The sequence below is a fragment of the Scyliorhinus canicula genome, chromosome 1 (genome assembly GCF_902713615.1).
Source record: "Scyliorhinus canicula chromosome 1, sScyCan1.1, whole genome shotgun sequence".
Lineage (NCBI taxonomy): Eukaryota > Metazoa > Chordata > Chondrichthyes > Carcharhiniformes > Scyliorhinidae > Scyliorhinus > Scyliorhinus canicula.
Window position 1 is genome coordinate 63451090 of NC_052146.1, and position 19822 is coordinate 63470911.

A 19822-nucleotide genomic window follows, 5' to 3' on the forward strand; every position below is an offset into this window, starting at 1 on the left:
TTTCACTGCACTTCGGTTCATGTGACAATAAATCAAACCATTCCTTTTGTACTCATTGCATCTATGATTAAAGATACAAAGCCCATATGTATTACATATCTGTTGTTAGGTGCAACGGGAAAAAGAAGTAGCAGTGCAAGTTAATACTTTAGTATACTTATTCAGAAGTAGTTGTACTTCCTCAACCACGACCTCCCAAATAATGATGGAAAGGTTCCTTGGAAAACGTGGAGAAGCAACTCTGCTTTTTGACCGTTAACTTCCACATTCACCTTGATACAACCCCTCAGCGGCACAACCTGATCGGTGTTCTCAGGACAACTTCTGATGATTGTGACGGTAGATGTTTTAGCTTCTGACTGTACACTGTGTCAGATATGAATGATATTGCAGCGCCGTATCTACTTCCATCTTGATAGAGTTTCCATTAAGTTTTGAATAAACCCAAAAGCGTTGCTGATCGACTTTAACTGATAAGAAACCAAGCTTGAATTCTTTAAGCTGACTTGACACATTGTCCCCTAGTTAGTCTTCAGTTCCGTCACTTAATTCATAAACTCAACCAGCGGACTTGGCTGTTTTGTTCTTGATGCACTTATTTTGTGCTGATGAAGGTTGACATGACCAATCTGCCTTGGCGATGTGGCCTATTTTAACACAATTTTTGCATTTATTCTCATACTCCAATATTCTCCTGCTGAATGTACAACTTGAGTAGAGGGATGACATGGTAGATTTTCACAGACCTGCTTTTAGCAGACTCCACCTTATGAACTTTTACTCGGACTTCAATCAATGAAGTCTATTTTGCTGCATGTTCCATGGAAGTAGCAATTTCCACAGCAGTTTTCAAGGTTAATGCGCATTCAGGCAATAGTTTCCCTTTGGTCCTATTTCTGAGACCACAGACCAGTCAATCTCGAAGTGCATCATCAAGTGTTTGACCAAATTCACAGTACTTGGCTAATTTAAGTAGTGTTGCTACGAATTGCAAAATGCTTTCCCCTTCCTCTTGGAGCTTAGAAAGGCAGAGAGGCATTTTGAGAAGCTGTGGAGAGAGGCAGGTTTGAAGAAGCTGTGGAGAGAGGCAGGTTTGGAGCTGTGGAGAGAGAAGTTTTGGAGAAAGGTTTTTGGAAGTGAAGTCTGATCTGGCCACCCGTTGTTTTGTTAGACCACAAGCAAAGACAGTTTTCTTTCCCAGCAGGAGAGTTAGAGTAATAATATTTTAAAAACGGAGCAGTCTTGTCTGAAGAAAGGAAGAGATTGAAGCAATCCAGTTGAAACAGCTATTTGAAGATATTCAGCCACAGTCAGAAGGGGTTCTAACCAGAGCCAGAATCTGTTCTGTACAACAAGGATTACTCTATACCTTGCTGATTTTTAAGTTGGATTGACAGCTGGATTTTTCTTCTCTTGTTGTTTAATGAGAAATTGAGAAGTAGTGTTGAGGGGTAATTGTAAGCTGCTCTTTTTTGGGTGTGAAGTTTAAAGCTGAATATTGTATTCATAATAAAGTTTTGTTTTTGAAATACCAAATCCCTATTTTATTCCATGCAATATTCCTGGAGCAAATAATTCTTTCCGCACAGTCTTAAAATAAACTAAAATATTGGGGTCCAGTATCCTAGCCACTGTTGGGATCTGGTCTGGAATTGTAATACAGAGGACAGGGAGAGAAATGTACTTCCAAGATTTCTATGGTCTTTTCTCCTGGTTTAGCTGGGTGGACTAGATTTTATAACAATATGAATGTTTTTTCCCCAACCAAGCTGAGAAAAATCTCAGCATGCAGGTTTTCCGGTGTTGTTTGATACAAGCTACCTTTCTTCATGTCGCATAATCCTCGTCAAATGCATCCATGGTGCTACTTTTCCCGTCCTTTTTCACATCCTGGTTTCCTGGTCTGTACTTTTTCAGTCTTTGTCCCTTCCATTTACTTCCCAAAAACAAGCAATCTCCAAGCCCACAAGCAAACTAGTTCTTCCTTTGCCTGTGCTATCGATTTCCGGCTTGGGTCACTGTCTGTGCGGAGTCTGCATGTTCTCCCCATATCCGCGTGGGTTTCCTCCGGGTGCTCCGGTTTCCTCCCACAAGTCCCGAAAGACGTGCTGTTAGGTGAATTGGACATTCTGAATTCTCCCTCTTCTCCTGTACCTGAACAGGTGCCGGAATGTAGCGGCTGGGGGATTTTCACAGTAATTTGCGTGGACCTTGTTCCCGCTGCAGTGTGGGGTCAGAGCATTGCGATCAGGTCGGCATCTAGCATAGATTCCATTTTTCCCTTGATGCCCGATTCCCTGACCTATCAGGAAACGCTATCTGGGTGGCGTGGGATGGACAATCCAGCCCTTAGTTTACATTGGCTCTCCTCATCCTTCCAACCAAAATGTATCATTTCACACTTCACTGTGTTAAACTGAATCTGCCATGGACCTCACCATTTCACCAATGCTCCTGAAGTCTGTTACTATCCTCGTCACTGCTTACCATTTTCCCGAGTTTACTGTCATCTGCAAGCTTTGAAACTGTCGAGTGGATTAGTAGTGGCTAGATTTAACTTAAATCATTGTTCTGAAGGAGGAGAGAGCCAATATAAAGAGTGACAGAAATGTAAAACCACTACGATGTTTACACTACTCCTTTCTGAGAAATCTAAGTATAAACCAGTTGCAGGAAACATTATCCAGCAACCCCAATTTGAAAACTTTCCAAACTCACTGTTAGACTGTCTTGCTTCCAAATTGGCACTTCTTGTTTTATAATTTGTGGCAACTTCACTCCACACATGTGCAGGTTCAGCCAATATGATGACATACCTTGCAGAAAATTGATTTGTTGAACCAGGCATCATACAAACCTTCAAAAATGAATCCGTAAGGACAGTTAATCCCTACATGCCCATGTCATCTTGTGGCCATGTTATGAGTGGTCCAGTTTTAATTGTGGGTATATGAAACACCCTGTGGTTGCATATCTGCAGTGGTTCTCTCAATTTCTACGGAATCCCCGGAGATGCTGAGCAAACACATTTTCCTCCGGGAATATTGGTGGAATCTCTCACAAATGGCACGAGTGTCAACTAGGAGCCTTCATGGGAATCTATTGTTACCTGTATAGCCTGGAGTTTGGAGATCGGTGAGCCAAATGCCATCCTTTTCTCAGCATAGTCCACAGCACAGTCCAGGGCTGCCTGGGCAATTCCCAGAGCCTGGGAGGCAATTCCAATCCGACCTGAATCCAGGGTTTGCTGAAAGACAAGTTATGAAAACATTTACCTATCCACATGGTCAGTAATGTTGTCTCACTGAGCTAACATTTCTGCATCAAGAACAAGAACAGGCAAGCCCCTGGTATATTGAAAATATGTGACTTTGAAATATCTGAAGGTAAACAGGTTTTGCATACTCTCAGCTGCTTTGAAATTTTGCTCATGGCATCCGAGCAAGTATGATTGGCACTTACCCCAATTCTATTCTGCAGCTTACACCAGAGAGAGTCACCAGCAAGGGAATACGGGTTATACAATAAAGAGACTTTGGTTGAAAGTGGCTGAGTAATGTATTAATGGATCACGCTCCACAAGCTGCAAGCATATCAACTGCAGCTAACTTTGAAATGGAACATTCTGGCAGGGCAAACCTAATGGAAATACACAATATATACAAACTGGATATTTTAGAAAGCACTTTTGTCCCTTCTTATCTTTTACTGTGCCAGAGATTCCCCCCCTCCACAAACTGAAAGGTTGGATCATGACTCCATAGCCACTGGGCTGGATTCTCCGTCGGCGGGGATCCTCCGTTTCACGGGCAGCGCACTCACGCCCGCGGATTTCCCGTGGGGGCGCGCAGAATGGGAAATCCCATTGGCCGGCTGCCGGGACGGAAAATCTGCTGCCAGCGGGAGCGGCTGAACCAGAAAACGGGTGCGACGGGGCGGAGAATCCTGCCCACTGATCTTCTTCAGATAATGCATGCAGGCAGCCATTATTGAAGAGTGAGCACTACAAGGTTGTTTGAGGCTCAGCATCTAATGTGTCAAATATTCTAGTGGGCCCACTTTTACATCAGCACCTTGAGTTGCAGAGATAAATTCAGCAGTTCATGGAGAGTTTGTAATTTGAAACTGTCTTAAATATGTTCATCAGATCAAATCGTTATTACGATCCCAACAGTGGCTAGGATACTAGACCAAAACCCCAATATTTTAAGTTTATTTGAAAGATCAGTTGTTAATTTTAAATCTGAGATTGATAGGTTTTTGTTAAGCAAAGATATTAAGGGATATGGGCCAAAAGGAGATATATGGAGTTAGATTATTGATCAGCCATGATCTCACTGAGTGGTGGGGCAGGCTCGAAGGGTTAAATGCCCTACACCTGTTCCTATGACTATGCAAAAAGATTAATTCTCTCCAGGAGAGATTGCATGAAAAAAATAGGGCTTTCGTATTTCTCAAACAAAACTTTATTATAACTACAATATTAACTTTTTAACTTCACGCCCAAAAAAGAACAGTTTACTATTACCCCTTAACACTATAATTTCTCATTAAACAACAAGAAAAGAGACATACAGCTTTCAATCCAGCTTAAACCAGCATGGCATGCAGTAATAGTTGCATAACAAAACAGAGTCTGAGTCTTGTTAGAACTGCTTCAGACTCTGGCTGAATATCTTCAAACAGCTGCTTCAAGTAAGTTGTTTCAGCCTCTTGTCCTCCGACAAAACTTCTCTGCCCCAAAATTACCACCACTCCTCTTTCTTAAACGACCCTACTGGAAAAGAAAACTGTCTTTACTTGTGGTCTAATACGCAAGAATTGCCAGATCAAACTTCACTTCCAAAAGTCTGTCTCTACTACTTCGTCTCCACAGCTTTTCCCAAAATTGTCTCTCTCTCTCTCCACAGCTTCTCAAAATGTCTCACTCTGAGCTCCATCCAGCACTGAACCTATCTCTCCAAGCTAAAAAAACTAACTGGGCTGGATTCTCCATTCCTGAGACTAAGTATTGATGCCAGGGCAGTATTTGTGGACTTTCACGACAGAAAAACCTGGACCGAACCTGGACCAATTCAGCAAATATGGAGGGGCTAGCACCGGTGCCACGTGGAACACAATCGATTCCAATGAAAAACTGTGCAGGATTCGCCGGGTCCGTGATTGACACTTGGGAGGCTAACAAGCTGCAGCCGCATATACACATTACACACACTCATCCCATTCATGGCTGGGACCAAAGGGCACCTATAGGGGTGGCCTGGGGGGGATGCCTACATGATCCATGGCCCTAAGTTCACAGTGGGCAGTCAGCGGCGTGCGCAGCTGCATGGCTGCCTTTCCAGCTGTGGCAAAGGTGTTCTGTGCCTGTCCACCCCGACCCCACAGCCAACCTCCTGGCCACCCCCCATTACGCCCCCCCAGACCTGGCAAAACCCCCCTGGCTAGCGGCACAACTGTCATCAAACATAGCGATATTGGACACTTTACGTACCCCCTCTCTCTCCCTCAGGAGCCACGAGGCCGGTTTTACCATTTTTAAAAGCACAAGTGAATCGGGCCTTTGAGAACTCAGCCCATCGGAGGCGGGGAATCGCGGAAGCCCCAGAGAATACCAGGTCAGACCCACTAATGATACGCAAATGGAATGCATTGACGCCGCCGCTATCGAGGTGAAGGAGAATTGCAATTTAGCATCAAATCGGCGCCCACCACGATTTTGGCATTGGAACCTATTCTCCGCCCAATCGCGTTTCCCAATTTTGGCGTCAGCCAATGGAGAATCCCACCCATTATCTCTGCAGGCTGCAAAAGCACATTAACTCCCCAGGGACCTCTCCAGTCAAACCACAATCCATTAGCCTAGACTGAAATATACATTCCTTCATCAATTTCACCTGCTATTCTGAAGAAGCAAAACAAAATCCTTTTTAAAACCATGATCATTGCAGCCACACACAATAGTCCCACCCAGGCATTTAACCCCTACATTGACCAATACATTTATAATACAATTTTTCTAACATCTATCAATCATTACACCATATAAGATTTTTTTTATTCGATCATGGGCACCACTGGCCAGGCCAGCATTTATTGCCTGTCCCTAATTGCCCAGTAAGGCACCTTTTTGAGCCATCTGCTTGAACCCCTGTAGTGCATGTGATGTTGGTACACTCACAGTGCATTTCGGAAGGGAGTTTCAGAATTTTGACTGACTTACAGTGAAGAATTGGAGGGGTGGTGTTCCCATGTGGTCTGCTGACCCTTGTTCTTTCAGGTGGTGGAGGTCTCTTTTTAAAAAGATTTAGAGTACCCAATTCATTTTTTTTCCAATTAAGGGCAATTTTAGTGTGGACAATCCGCCTAACCTGCACATCTTTGGGTTGTGGGGGTGAAACCCACGCAGACAGGGGGAGAACGTGCATACTCCACACGGACAGTGACCCAGGGCCAGGATTCTAACCCGGGTCCTCAGCGCCGTAGGCAGCAATGCTAATCATTGTGCCATCGTGCTGCCCAGGTGGTGGAGGTCTTGGGATCTGAAGGTGCTGTTGAAGAACCCTTGGTGAGTTCCTGCAGTGCACCTTGTAGATCAGTGATCTCCAATCTTTTTAAACACAAAGTCACTTTTATGAAATGAAAAAAATGAAAATCGCTTATTGTCACGAGTAGGCTTCAATGAAGTTACTGTGAAAAGCCCCTAGTCGCCACATTCCGGTGCCTGTTTGGGGAGGCTGTTACGGGAACTGAACCGTGCTGCTGGCCTGCCTTGGTCTGCTTTCAAAGCCAGTGATTTAGCCCAGTGTACTAAACAGCAGAACCTAAATGCAGCACAAGATCTACTCTTAAAAAGTTGACTTTACTAAAACACCCAAAAATGTACACGATGCATAACCCTCATCCATTGTTAGTGTGACACCTGTGCTTACACACTATGTGTGAGTCCTGTGAAGTCTGGGTCGTAGTTTGAGGTGGCCAGTCTCATACAGTCCATCAGATGTGCATCTGTGCAGGGTGACATGTGGCGCAGTGGTTAGCACTGGGACTGCGGGTCTGAGGAGCCGGGTTTGAATCCCGGCCCTGGGTCACTGTCCATGTGGAGTTTGTACATTCCCCCCATGTCTGCGTGGGTTTCACCCCACAACCCAAAGTTGTGCAGGTTAGGTGGATTGGCCATGCTAAATTGCCCCTTAATTGAGAAAAAAAATAATTGGGTACTCTAAAAAAAATTTTTTAAAAGGATGTGCATCTGTGCGAATAATGCAAAACTTGGGGCTTGATGATTTTCATCTGGGGAAAAGCCATCTCATAAGAGGTATGTGGAACCAAAGTTGGTCTTCACTCTGAGTCTGCAGAATGTCAGAACTTTTCTGTTTACAGGTCCCTAAAAAGTCTTCGTCCCTTGACCTAGCTTTCAGCTATACGAGTTTTCATGGTGATGATTTCCATGTCAGGTCCACTGCTCATTCAAACACTTGCGTGAAATTTAGTCAGTTCTCCAATGTCCACGTGAAGAAAAGGATTTGACACAAGGATAGTGATTTGGTCCATCTTGTTTATCTCCTGAAATTGTCCATTGAATTCCTTTTCCGATTTGTTCAGATGGTCTCAGAATTAGTTTGAATTGAACACTTTATGTTTGACCTGTTGTATTTTCTCCAGATTTTGGAAGTGCTGAGTAATTTTGTGCTTTTACTGGGAGGATCACAGGCCCAGTTTCAACTTGAACTCCTTCACTGCACTGATCATGTGTGACAATCTCTATCCCTCTGTTGCAGTTTGCGATTCAGCTTGTTCAATTTTGCACTTATGTCTGTAAGAAACGGCAAGTCTAGCAGCCACATATTATGGGGAGGTGATGGCGCAGTGGTATTGCCATTGGGCTAGTAATCCAGAGATCCAGGGTAATGTTCTGGGGACCTGTGTTTGAATCCCACCACCGACCGTGATGGTGGAATTTACACTCAATAAAACATGTAGAATTAAAAGTCCAATGATGACCATGAAACCATTGTTGACAGTCATAAAAACCCGTCTGGTTCACGTTAGGGATGGCACGGTGGCACAGTGGTTAGCACTGTTGCTTCACAGAACCCGGGTCCCCGGTTTGATTCCCGGCTTGGAGTCTGCAAATTCTCCCCGTGTCTGCGTGGGTTTCCTCCTGGTGTTCCGGATTCCTCCCACAAGTTCTGAAAGATGTGCTGTTAGATAATTTGGACATTCTGAATTCTCCCTTTGCGTACCCAAACAAGTGCGGGAGTGTGGCAACTAGGGGCTTTTGACAGTAACCGAATTGGAGTGTTAATGTAAGCCCACTTGTGACAATAAAGATTATTATTAGGGAAGGAAATTTGTCATCCTTATCTGGTCTGGCCTACATGTGGCTCCAGGCCCACAGCAATGTGGTTGACTCCCTGAAAAGGCCCAGCAAACCACTCCGTTGTATTCAACCGCTTCAAAGAAAACACAAAGGAATGAAACCAGATGGACCACCTGGCATTGATCTAGGCACCAGAAACGATAACGGCAAACTCAGCCCTGTCGACCCTGTAAAGCCCTCCTTACTAATTCGTGGGGATTTGTGTTAAAGTTGGAGAGCTGCCACACAGACTAGTCAAGCAACAGCCTAATGTAGTCATACTCACAGAATCATACCGTACAATGTCCCAAACACCACCATCACCATTCCTGGGTATGTACTGTCTCACTGGCAGGACAGACCCAGCAGAGGTAGCACCACAGTGGCATATAGTCAGGAGGGTGTTGCCCTGGGAGTCCTTAACATCGATTCTGGACCCCATGAAGTTTCATGGCACCAGGTCAAACATGGGTAAGGAAACCTCTTGCTGATCACCACGTACCGCCCCCCCCCCCCCCCCCCCAGCTGATGAATCAGTACTCCTCCATGTTGAACACCACTTGGGGGAAACACTGAGGGTGGCAAGGGTGCAGAATGTACTCTAGGTGGGGGAATAATAAGTCCATCACCAAGAGCGGCTCAGTAGCACCACCACGGACTGAGCTAGCTGGATCCTAAAAGACACCGCTGGGTCTGCGGCAGGTGGTGAGGGAACCACCAAGGGGAAAAACATACTTGACTTCATCCTCACCAACCAGCCTGCTGCAGATGCATCTGTCCATGACCATATCAGTAAGAGTGACCACCACACAGGCCTTGTGGAGGCAGGGTCACGTCTTCAGATTTCAAATACTCTACATTGTGTTGTATGGCATTACTACCGTGCTCAATGGGATAGATTCAGAACAGATCTAGTCTCCATGAGGCGCTCTGGGCCATCAGCAGCAACAGAATTATATTCAAGCACAATTTGTAACCTCATGGCCCAGCATATCCCCCACTCTACCATTATCACAAAGCCAGGGGATCAACCCTGGTTCAATAAAGTGTGCTGAAGAGCATGACAGGAGCAACACCAGGCAGACCAAAAAATGAGGTGTCAACCAGGTGAAGATACAACACAGGACTCCTTGTGTGCCAAACACCAGAAGCAGCAAGTCACAGAGAGAGCTAACAATTCCACAACAAACAGATTAGATCTGCAGTCCTTCAACATGCAGCCAAGAATGGGGTGGACATTAAACAACTCACAGGGGGAGGAAGCACCATAAATATCCCCATCCTCAATGATGGTGGAGCCCAGCATATCAGTGCAAAAGATGCAAATGCTGAGGCATTTACAACAATCTTCAGCCAGAAGTACTGAGTGAATGATCTATACAGTAGTCCCCCGTTATACCGCGCTCCGCAATACCGCGGTTTGCGATATACCGCGGGGGGGTTTATTGACCCCAACTGTCAGTTGTGTCAATTTCAGCGGCCGGCTCACTTTGATCCGGAGAAGGAAGCTGCTCTCACTGAAATAATCAGCCGGCCCCTGAAATTGACACTGCCGGCTGCTCTCTCCCTCCAATCCAACTTTTAAGTTTTAATGTTTCTGATTGGAGGGAGAGAGCAGCCGGCAGTGTCAATTTCAGCGGCCAGCTGATTGTTTCAGTGAGAGAGCAGCTTCCCTCTCCGGATCAAAGTGAGCCGGCCGCTGAAATTGACACTGCCCGCTGCTCTCTCCCTCCAATCAGAAACATTAAAACTTAAAAGTTGGATTGGAGGGAGAGAGCAGCCGGCAGTGTCAATTTCAGCGTCCGGCTGATTATTTCAGTGAGAGCAGCTTCCTTCTCCGGATCAAAGTGAGCCGGCCGCTGAAATTGACACAACTGACAGTTGGGGTCAATAAACCCCCCCGCGGTATATCGCAAACCGCGGTATTGCGGAGCGCGGTATAACGGGGGACTACTGTATAGATCATTCACTCAGTACTTCTGGCTGAAGATTGTTGTAAATGCCTCAGCATTTGCATCTTTTGCACTGATATGCTGGGCTCCACCATCATTGAGGATGGGGATATTTATGGTGCTTCCTCCCCCTGTGAGTTGTTTAATGTCCACCCCATTCTTGGCTGCATGTTGAAGGACTGCAGATCTAATCTGTTTGTTGTGGAATTGTTAGCTCTCTCTGTGACTTGCTGCTTCTGGTGGGGGGGGAGAAGAGGGGGGGCGGGTGTTGGGGGGGGAGAAGAGGAGGGGCGGGTGTTGGGGGGGAGAAGAGGGGGGGGAGAAGAGGGGGGGCGGGTGTTGGGGGGGAGAAGAGGGGGGCGGGTGTTGGGGGGGAGAAGAGGGGGGGCGGGTGTTGGGGGGGGAGAAGAGGGGGGGCGGGTGTTGGGGGGGAGAAGAGGGGGGGCGGGTGTTGGGGGGAGAGGAGGGGGGGCGGGTGTGGGGGGGAGTGGAGGGGGGGCGGGTATGGGGGGGAGTGGAGGGGGGGCGGGTGTGGGGGGGAGAGGAGGGGGGGCGGGTGTGGGGGAGAGGAGGGGGGGCGGGTGTGGGGGGGAGTGGAGGGGGGGCGGGTGTGGGGGAGACCCCCCTGGGGGTGTGGGGGAGACCCCCCTGCGGGTGTTGGGGGGAGACCCCCCTGCGGGTGTTGGGGGGAGACCCCCCTGCGGGTGTTGGGGGAGAGAGCCCCCTGCGGGTGTTGGGGGAGAGAGGAGGGCCCTGCGGGTGTTGGGGGAGAGAGGAGGGCCCTGCGGGTGTTGGGGGAGAGAGGAGGGCCCTGCGGGTGTTGGGGGAGAGAGGAGGGCCCTGCGGGTGTTGGGGGACGGGGGAGGAGGGGGGGGAGCGGGCGAGCCGGAGGGTGTGGGGAGGGGGTGAGCCGGAGGGTGTGGGGGGAGAGGGGGCGAGCTGGACGCTGTGGGGAGAGCAGGAGGGTGTGGGGAGAGGGGGCGAGCCGGAGGGTGTGGGGGGGGGGGGAGAGGGGGCGAGCAGGAGGGTGTGGGGGGAGAGGGGGCTAGTTGGAGATTGTGTGGGGAGAGGGGGCTAGCCGGAGGGTGTGAGGTGGGTGGGGTGGGGGGGGGGGGAGGGGAGAGGAGGAGACAGAGCCCAGTGGGTGTTGGGGGAGAGGAGGAGACAGAGCCCAGTGGGTGTTGGGGGAGAGGGGGCGAGCCGGAGGGTGTGGGGGGGAGAGGGGTCTAGTTGGAGGATGTGGGGGGAGAGGGGGCGAACCGGAGGGTGTGGGGGGAGAGGGGGCGAGCCGGAGGAAAAAAAAAAGAAATTGACACTGCCGGCTGCTCTCTCCCTCCAATCAGAAACATTAAAACTGAAAAGTTGGATTGGAGGGAGAGAGCAGCCGGCAGTGTCAATTTCAGCGGCCGGCTGATTTCAGTGAGAGCAGCTTCCTTCTCCGGATCAAAGTGAGCCGGCCGCTGAAATTTTAATTGGATCCACGATGGGGGTTTTAAATTTATTTAAAAATCTATGCTAGCGCTTCCCATTGTGAGTCTACGGGGGTCTGACCTCTCCCCCCGCCCCCCGTAGACTCACAATGGGAAGCGCTAGCATAGATTTTTAAATAAATTAAAAACCCCCATCATGGATATCCGCGGCTCGGATACAACGCGGGTTGGGGTCTTGGACCCCAACACCCGCGTTATAAAGAGGGACTACTGTACCGACCTCTTCCGGAGGTCCCCAGCATCATAAATGTAAGAGTCAATGTGACATGCCAAATTTCCTTAGTTTCCTGAGGAAGGTTGTCTATCTCCCTCCTGTACTCTGACTCACCTTTGTTTGAGATCCAATCCACTACGTTTTGTGTCATCGGCAAACTTGTAGATGGAGTTGGGGCCGCTTTTTGCCACACAGTCGTGTGTGTTTTATATTTAAAATATCCAATTTTTTTTTCCCAATTAAGGGGCAATTTAGTGTGGCCAATTCACCAGCCTGCAGATTTTTTTGAGTTGTGGGGTGAGACCCACACAGACATGAGGAGAATTGCAAACTCCACACGGACTGTGACCCGGGGCCGGGATCTAACCTGGATCCTCAGTGCCGTAGTGCTAACCACCGTACCACCGTGCTGCCCAGTCGTGTGTGTATAAGGTGTGTAGTAGGATGCTACATACGCAACCTTGCAGGGCACTAGTATTGAGGATATTCTGGAGGAGATGTCGTTATTTATCCTTACTGATTATGGTCTATGGGTCAGGAAGTCGAGGATCCAGTTGCAGAGGGAGGAGCCAAGTCCAGGTTTTGGAGTTTGAATATGAGCTTGGCTGGGATATTAATAATAATCGCTTATTGTCACAAGTAGGCTTCAATGAAGTTACTGTGAAAAGCCCCTTATGTTGTTGAAGATGGAGCTGTAGCCAATGAATAGGAATCCTTAGAGCATAGAACATACTGTGCCGAAGGAGGCCATTCGGCCCATCGAGTCTGCACCGACCCACTTAAGCCCTCACTTCCACCCTATCCCCGTAACCCAATAACCTCGCCTAACTGTTTTGGACACTAAGGGCAATTTAGCATGGCCAATCCACCTAACCTGCACGTCTTTGGAGTGTGGGAGGAAACTGGAACACCCGGAGGAAACCCACGCAGATTCCTCACAGACAGTGACCCAGCGGGGAATCGAACCTGGGACCCTGGTGCTGTGAAGCAACAGTGCTAGCCACTTGTGCTACCGTGCTGCCCTTCTCCTTGTTGTCGAGATGCTCCAGGGATGAGTGTAGGGCCAGGGAGATAGCGTCTGCTGTGGCGGTATGCGAAATGCAGTGGATCAAAGCATTCTGGAAGTATGGAGTTGATGTGTCTCAAGACCAACCTCTCGATGCACTTTTTAATGATAGATGTCAAGACCACTGGATGGGAGTCATTGAAGAATGTGCCTGGTTCTTCTTTGGCACTAGTACAATGGTGGTCTTTTTGAAGCAGGTGTGAACCTCGGTACAGCAGGTAATGAAGAAAGTGAATGGAATGTTGCCATTTGTAGTTAAAGAAATAGAGCATCAAGGTAAGAAGTGTTATTGCAACTGTATTGGTGAGACCGCACCTGGAATATTATGCATAGTTTTGGTCCACTTATTTGAGGAAAGATGTAGCAGCATTGGAGGCAGTTCAGAGGAGGTTCACTGGATTGATTCCAGAGATGAGGGGTTTGTCTTATGAAGAGAGATTGAGCAGTTTAGGATTTAGGTCTATACTCTCTATAGAAGTTTAGAAGAATTAGGGGAGATCAAATTGAGGTATATAAGATGATAAAAGGTAAAGTAGACGTGGAGTGGACGCTTCCTCTTGTGCGGCACTCTAGAACGAGAGCTCATAGTCTCAGGTTAAGGGGTAGCAAATTTAAAACAGAGATGAGGAAAAACTACTTCTCCTAAAGGGTTGTGAATCTTTGGAATTCGCTACCCCAGAGTGCTGGGGCAGTGAGTAACTTTAAGGAGGGGTGAGACAGGTTTTTATTTAGTAATGGGTTGAAGGGTTACGAAGAACGGGTAGGACGGGGGAGATGAGGCCATGATAAAATCATCCATGATCGTATTGAACGTTGGAGCAAGCTCGAGAGGCTAAATTGCTTACTCCTGTTCCGAGTTCTTTTGTTCCAAGAAAGTACTATTCTGTCTAATTCCACCTTCCAGCTCTTGGTCTGTAGCCCTGTAGGTAACAGCACTTCAAGCATAAATTTGGTGTTCTTAATTACTAAGGGAATTTCATGATTCATAAGTGAATGAGGGGTATGGGAAGGACGCAGTAGAATGGGAATGAAGAACATATCAGCCATGATTGAATGGCGGAGGAGACACGATGGACCGAATAGCCTAGTTCTTCTCCTATATGTTATGGTCTTATTGTCTCTGTGTGAAGACAGGATCTTATCTATTCAAGGACTGTGCCATGATCACAACTGCTAGCATAGTCATAGGTAGACGCGTCAAAGCGGCGCCGTGTAAATTATGTCACCCGCGCATGCGCAGGTTGGCCAGCGACATCCGCCCTCCCCGCGGGAGCCTCGCAAGACATGGAGGATTGATTTTGCGGGGCGGCGGAGTAAAAGAGTGCATCCTTTAGAGGCGCCGGCCCGCCGATCGGTGGGCACCGATCGCGGGCCAGACCCCTTCTGAGCGCCTCCCGGTGCTCGATCCTCCCCCCCCCCCCCCCAGGCCGCCCACGCAGCGTTTCCACGCTGTTCACGCCGGCAGCGACCAGGTGTGGTTGGCGCCGGCGTGAACCCGTCATATTGGGCAGGCCGCTCGGCTCATCCGGGCCGGAGAATCGCCGCTCGCCCGTTATAAACGGCAAGCGGCGATTCTCCGAGCGGCCTGTCGAAAATCTCGGCGCGCCGTTTTGGGGGTGGTGGGAGAATCTCGTGCGGGTGCCGGGGCGGCGTGGCGGGGCTCGCCCGGCCCCCCCGCGATTCTCTCACCCGGCGTGGGGGGGGGCGGAGAATTGTGCCCAGTATGTAGATAGGCCAACAAGAGGCGAGGCCACATTGGATTTGGTACTGGGTAATGAACCAGGACAGGTGTTAGATTTGGAGGTGGGTGAGCACTTTGGTGATAATGACCACAATTCAGTTACATTTACTTTAGCGATGGAAAGGGATAGGTATACACCGCAGGGCAAGAGTTATATCTGGGGGAAAGGCAATTATGATGCGATGAGGCAAGACTTAGGATGCATAGGATGGGGAGTGAAACTGCAGGGGATGGGCACAATTGAAATGTGGAGCTCGTTCAAGGAACAGCTACTACGTGTCCTTGATAAGTATGTACCTGTCAGGCAGGGAGGAAGTGGTCAAGCGAGGGAACCGTGGTTCACTAAAGTAGTTGAATCACTTGTCGAGAGGAAGAAGGAGGCTTATGTAAAGATGAGACATGAACGTTCAGTTAGGACGCTCAAGAGTTACAAGTTAGCTAGGAAGGATCTAAAGAGAGAGCTAAGAAGAGCCAGGAGGGGACATGAGAAGTCTTTCGCAGGTAGGATCAAGGATATCCCTGAAGCTTTCTATAGGTATGTCAGGAATAAAAGAATGACTAGGGTAAGAGTAGGGCCAGTCAAGGACAGTAGTGGGAAGTTGTGCGTGGAGTCTAAGGAGATAAGAGAGGTGCTAAATGAATATTTGTCATCAGTATTCATGCAGGAACAAGACAATGTTGTCGAGGAGAATACTGAGATACAGGCTACTAGACTAGTAGGGCTTGAGGTTCATAAGGAGGAGGTGTAGCAGTTCAGGAAAGTGTGAAAATAGATAAGTCCCCTGGGCCGGATGGGACTTATCCTAGGATTCTCTGGGAAGCTCAGGAGGAGATTGCTGAGCCTTTGGCTTTGATCTTTATGTCGTCATTGTCTACAGGAACAGTGCCAGAAGACTGGAGGATAGCAAATGTTGTCCCCTTGTTCAAGGAGGGGAGTAGAGACAACCCCGGTAACTATAGACCAGTGAGCCTTACTTCTGTTGTGGGCAAAGTCTTAGAAAGGTTTATAAGAGATAGGATTTATAATCATCTCGAAAGGAATAATTTGATTAGGGATAGTCAATACGGTTTTGTGAAGGGTAGGTTGTGCCTCACAAACCTTATTGAGTTCTTTGAGAAGGAGACCAAACAGTTGGACGAGGGTAAAGCAGTTGACGTGTGTATATGGATTTCAGTAAAGCGTTTGATAAGGTTCCCCACGGTAGGCTATTGCAGAAAATACGGAGGCATGGGATTCAGGGTGATTTAGCAGTTTGGATCAGAAATTGGCTCGCTGTAAGAAGACAGAGGGTGGTGGTTGGTGGAAAATGTTCAGCCTGGAGTCCAGTTACTAGTGGTGTACCACAAGGATCTGTTTTGGGGGCACTGCTGTTTGTCATTTTTATAAATGACCTGGAGGAAGGCGTAGAAGGATGGGTGAGTACATTTGCAGATGACCCTAAAGTCGGTGAGTTGTGGACAGTGCGGAAGGATGTTGCAGGTTTCAGAGGGACATAGATAAGCTGCAGAGCTGGGCTGAGAGGTGGCAAATGGAGTTTAATGCAGAAAAGTGTGAGGTGATTCATTTTGGAAGGAGTAACAGGAAGACAGAGTACTGGGCTCGTGGTAAGATTCTTGGTAGTGTGGATGAGCTGAGAGATCTCGGTGTCCATGTACATAGATCCCTGAAAGTTGCCACCCAAGTTGAGAGGGTTGTTAAGAAGGCGTACGGTGTGTTAGCTTTTATTGGCAGAGGGATTGAATTTTGGAGCCATGAGGTCATGTTGCAGCTGTACAAAACTCTGGTACGGCCGCATTTGGAGTATTGCGTGCAGTTCTGGTCGCCGCATTATAGGAAGGTTGTGGAAGCATTGGAAAGGGTGCAGAGGAAATTTACCAGGATGTTGCCTGGTATGGAGGGAAGATCTTATGAGGAAAGGCTGAGGGACTTGAGGCTGTTTTTGTTAGAAAATGAAAATCGCTTATTGTCACGAGTCGGCTTCAATTAAGTTACTGTGAAAAGCCCCTAGTCGCCACATTCCGGCGCCTGTCCGGGGAGGCTGGTACAGGAATCAAACCGTGCTGCTGGCCTGCTTGGTGTGCTTTAAAAGCCAGTGATTTAGCCTGGTGAGCTAAACCAGCCCCTAGAGAGAAGAGGGAGAGAAGACGGTTAAGAGGTGGCTTAATTGAGGCATACAAGATGATCAGAGGATTAGATAGGGTGGACAGTGAGAGCCTTTTTCCTCAGATGGTGATGGCTAGCACGAGGGGGCATAGCTTTAAATTGAGGGGAGGTAGATATAGGACAGATGTCAGAGGTAGGTTCTTTACTCAGAGAGTAGTAAGGGCGTGGATTAACCTGCCTCCAACAGTAGTGGACTCGCCAACATTAAGGGCATTTAAATGTTCATTGGATAAACATATGGATGATAAGAGAATAGTGTAGATGGGCTTTAGAGTGGTTTCACAGGTCGGCGCAACATTGAGGGCTGAAGGACCTGTACTGCGCTGTAATGTTGTGAATCACAACAACCACAACAATGCCCATGTCTCTGGATCATTAGTCCACATCTATCTAGATTACTCATCCTGTAACATAATCACTAAATTATTGCACCCTCTATAAATGTTGAGAGCATCTTCGAATCTTCAAAGCGTCAAAGATATAGAAATGAAAATAAACCATAAGCATTCATTTCAATCTTCTTTATCTTGGCGAAATTCACAAGCATGTTCCAATTTGTAAACCTTCCTCTTAAAACAGTAATTAAATCTGAGTTGGCCAGATTGCGTTTACTCATAGAAATTAGATTTTGCAGCCATAGGCCAGCTCCACCTCAGCAACAGAAAGCACAAAGGTCAATGACACATAGGTTAAATAAGATAATGATACTGTCATTACCTGAATCCAATTTAATATGAGCAATAAAACATGATATCAAGCCTTAGCTCTGGATGTATTTTAATGTAGCAATGCAACGCAGGTTTTTTATCAAATTAAAAAGGACGGGAAAATAAAGAATGGAGATACTGAAACCACGTTATTCACTCAGGTGTTCCAGGCAAGGACTCAGAACTGGTTGGCAGGAATACCTAAAAATCAGCTTGAAACTCAACTTCGGTAATATATGGAAGATCATTTTTGTAACGTATACTGCCCTCTCTAGAACCTTCTGTGCACCTTTTCCATTTTCTTAATGTATTTTAGTAATAGTCATATTGAAATAAGTGCAGTTTGGAAGAAGACATTAAGTGGAATACTATACCAAACATTGTACTTGTGCTAGTTTTTAAAGTGCCTTTAATCTCAAACGCACACATCATGAATATTCTACTAAATTGCTTTTGTGTATGTTGTCTTAGAAATAAAAAAATAAACAGTTTTAACAATATAACTGCAAACACTGGGCGGGATTCTCTGATCCTGGGGCTTAGTGTTGATGCCACGTAAACGCCGGAGCGTTTTATGCCGGCATCAACAGGCTCCTAGGATCAGTGATTCTGCGGCCCCACAGGGGGCCAGCATGGCACCGGAGAGCCTCACGCTGCTACAGCTGCAGATACCAGCGTCAGAACGAGCACCCTGGGCCCACGCATGCGCACTACGGCCGGCGCGAATTTGCGCATGTGTATGGGTTGCCTTCTCCACGTCGGCCCCGACGCAACATAGCGGAGGAACATAGGCCCCCACTAGGAGAAGCCCGCCTGCCGATCGGTAGGCCCCGATTGCCGGCCAGGCCACCATGGAGGCCCCCCACCGTGGTCGGATCGCCCCTCCCCCCCACCAGGCTGCCTCCTGCAACATGAACGCCGAGGTCCCGCCGGGTAGGACAACACGGCAACGCCGCCGGCGGGACTCGGCCTATCTCGGCGGGCACTCAGCCCATCGTGCGCAGAGAATCGGCGGGGGTGGGGGCCCCGGTGAGCGGCCCTCGACCGGCACCGCACCGACTGCCCTGGCGTTGGGCAGCGTAGTGTGAATCCCCCTCCCCACCCCGCCGATTCTCCGACCTGGCATGGGGTCGGAGAATCCCGCCCACTGACTCTCACTTTCAATTTGTAAAGTTTTGAAGATGTTTGGAATTCAACCAGAATGTAGACCCACTGGAAATTCTCTGCATTGTGTAACTAGGTGTAGGTAGGAGGATTTGCGTCTGTACACAGACATAAAAATCTCCAAACATACCAATCAAGCTGTACTACTTCATATATAACTGGTAATCTTTTAAACATACACACCATTGTTTGCTCATATTGCTCAAATAATTAGTTATCCTTTTAAATAATGGTATTAGTGCTATGTTTAACTTTGTTGTAAAGTGTTGGCTCTCTGTTTACAGAACTGCATTTATTCTGTTACATCAACCTCGGGGCTTTTCACAGTAACTTCATTGAAGCCTCCTTGTGACAATAAGCGATTTTCATAAGGGCAGGTATAAGAATATAAACTGTGAACAAGGAAGCAGCAAAAATATATAGGTAAATTAAGTGAGGGCAGATGGACACAGTGTGGGAAAATGTGAAATTACTCACTTTGGTCATAAGAATAGGAAGTAGAATAAATTTAGAAGGAATGAAACTTTAAAATATTGATGTTTGGAGAGACTTGGGTATTCTCATTGAAGGAATATAAAGTTAGCATGCAGGTACAGCAAGAGAGACACTGAAACTGAGCACTTTATTCCAGCAGAACATATTTTAAATCAGCGTCTTTACAGAAACACCTCAATGTGCTACACAAAGGCATTGGTCCAGATGTTGATTTCAGAGTAATATTTCGACTAATACCGCTCTCGTCAGCATGGAGTAATTTGGTCAGAAACTTACAGCCGTACACACATGCGCAGCTAAATGTAGAAACCCAGAAGATACGTCCAAGATACCCTGCTCCTCCCTATAGTAGTGCCTCACTGATAAACTTGATCTTGAAATCAATGTAAGGGAAAGGAAGCTGCAATATTTACCCACTAGCTACCCAATAAACAGAGCAGAAAAGTAAGGGCTGGTGCTTTCAGGTG

The 19822-nt window shown here is 47.6% G+C and overlaps 1 protein-coding gene across 2 annotated transcripts in view; it reads right to left on the minus strand.

Annotated features, from left to right (window-relative positions):
• The window catches only part of acads (acyl-CoA dehydrogenase short chain), a 239708-nt gene that overhangs the window by 69543 nt on the left and 150343 nt on the right, over positions 1-19822 (minus strand). For both annotated transcript variants that reach the window (XM_038791606.1, XM_038791616.1), the window contains exon 7: positions 3110-3247. In XM_038791606.1, the coding sequence (XP_038647534.1) occupies positions 3110-3247 (138 nt within the window). The remainder of the gene's footprint in view (positions 1-3109; positions 3248-19822) is intronic.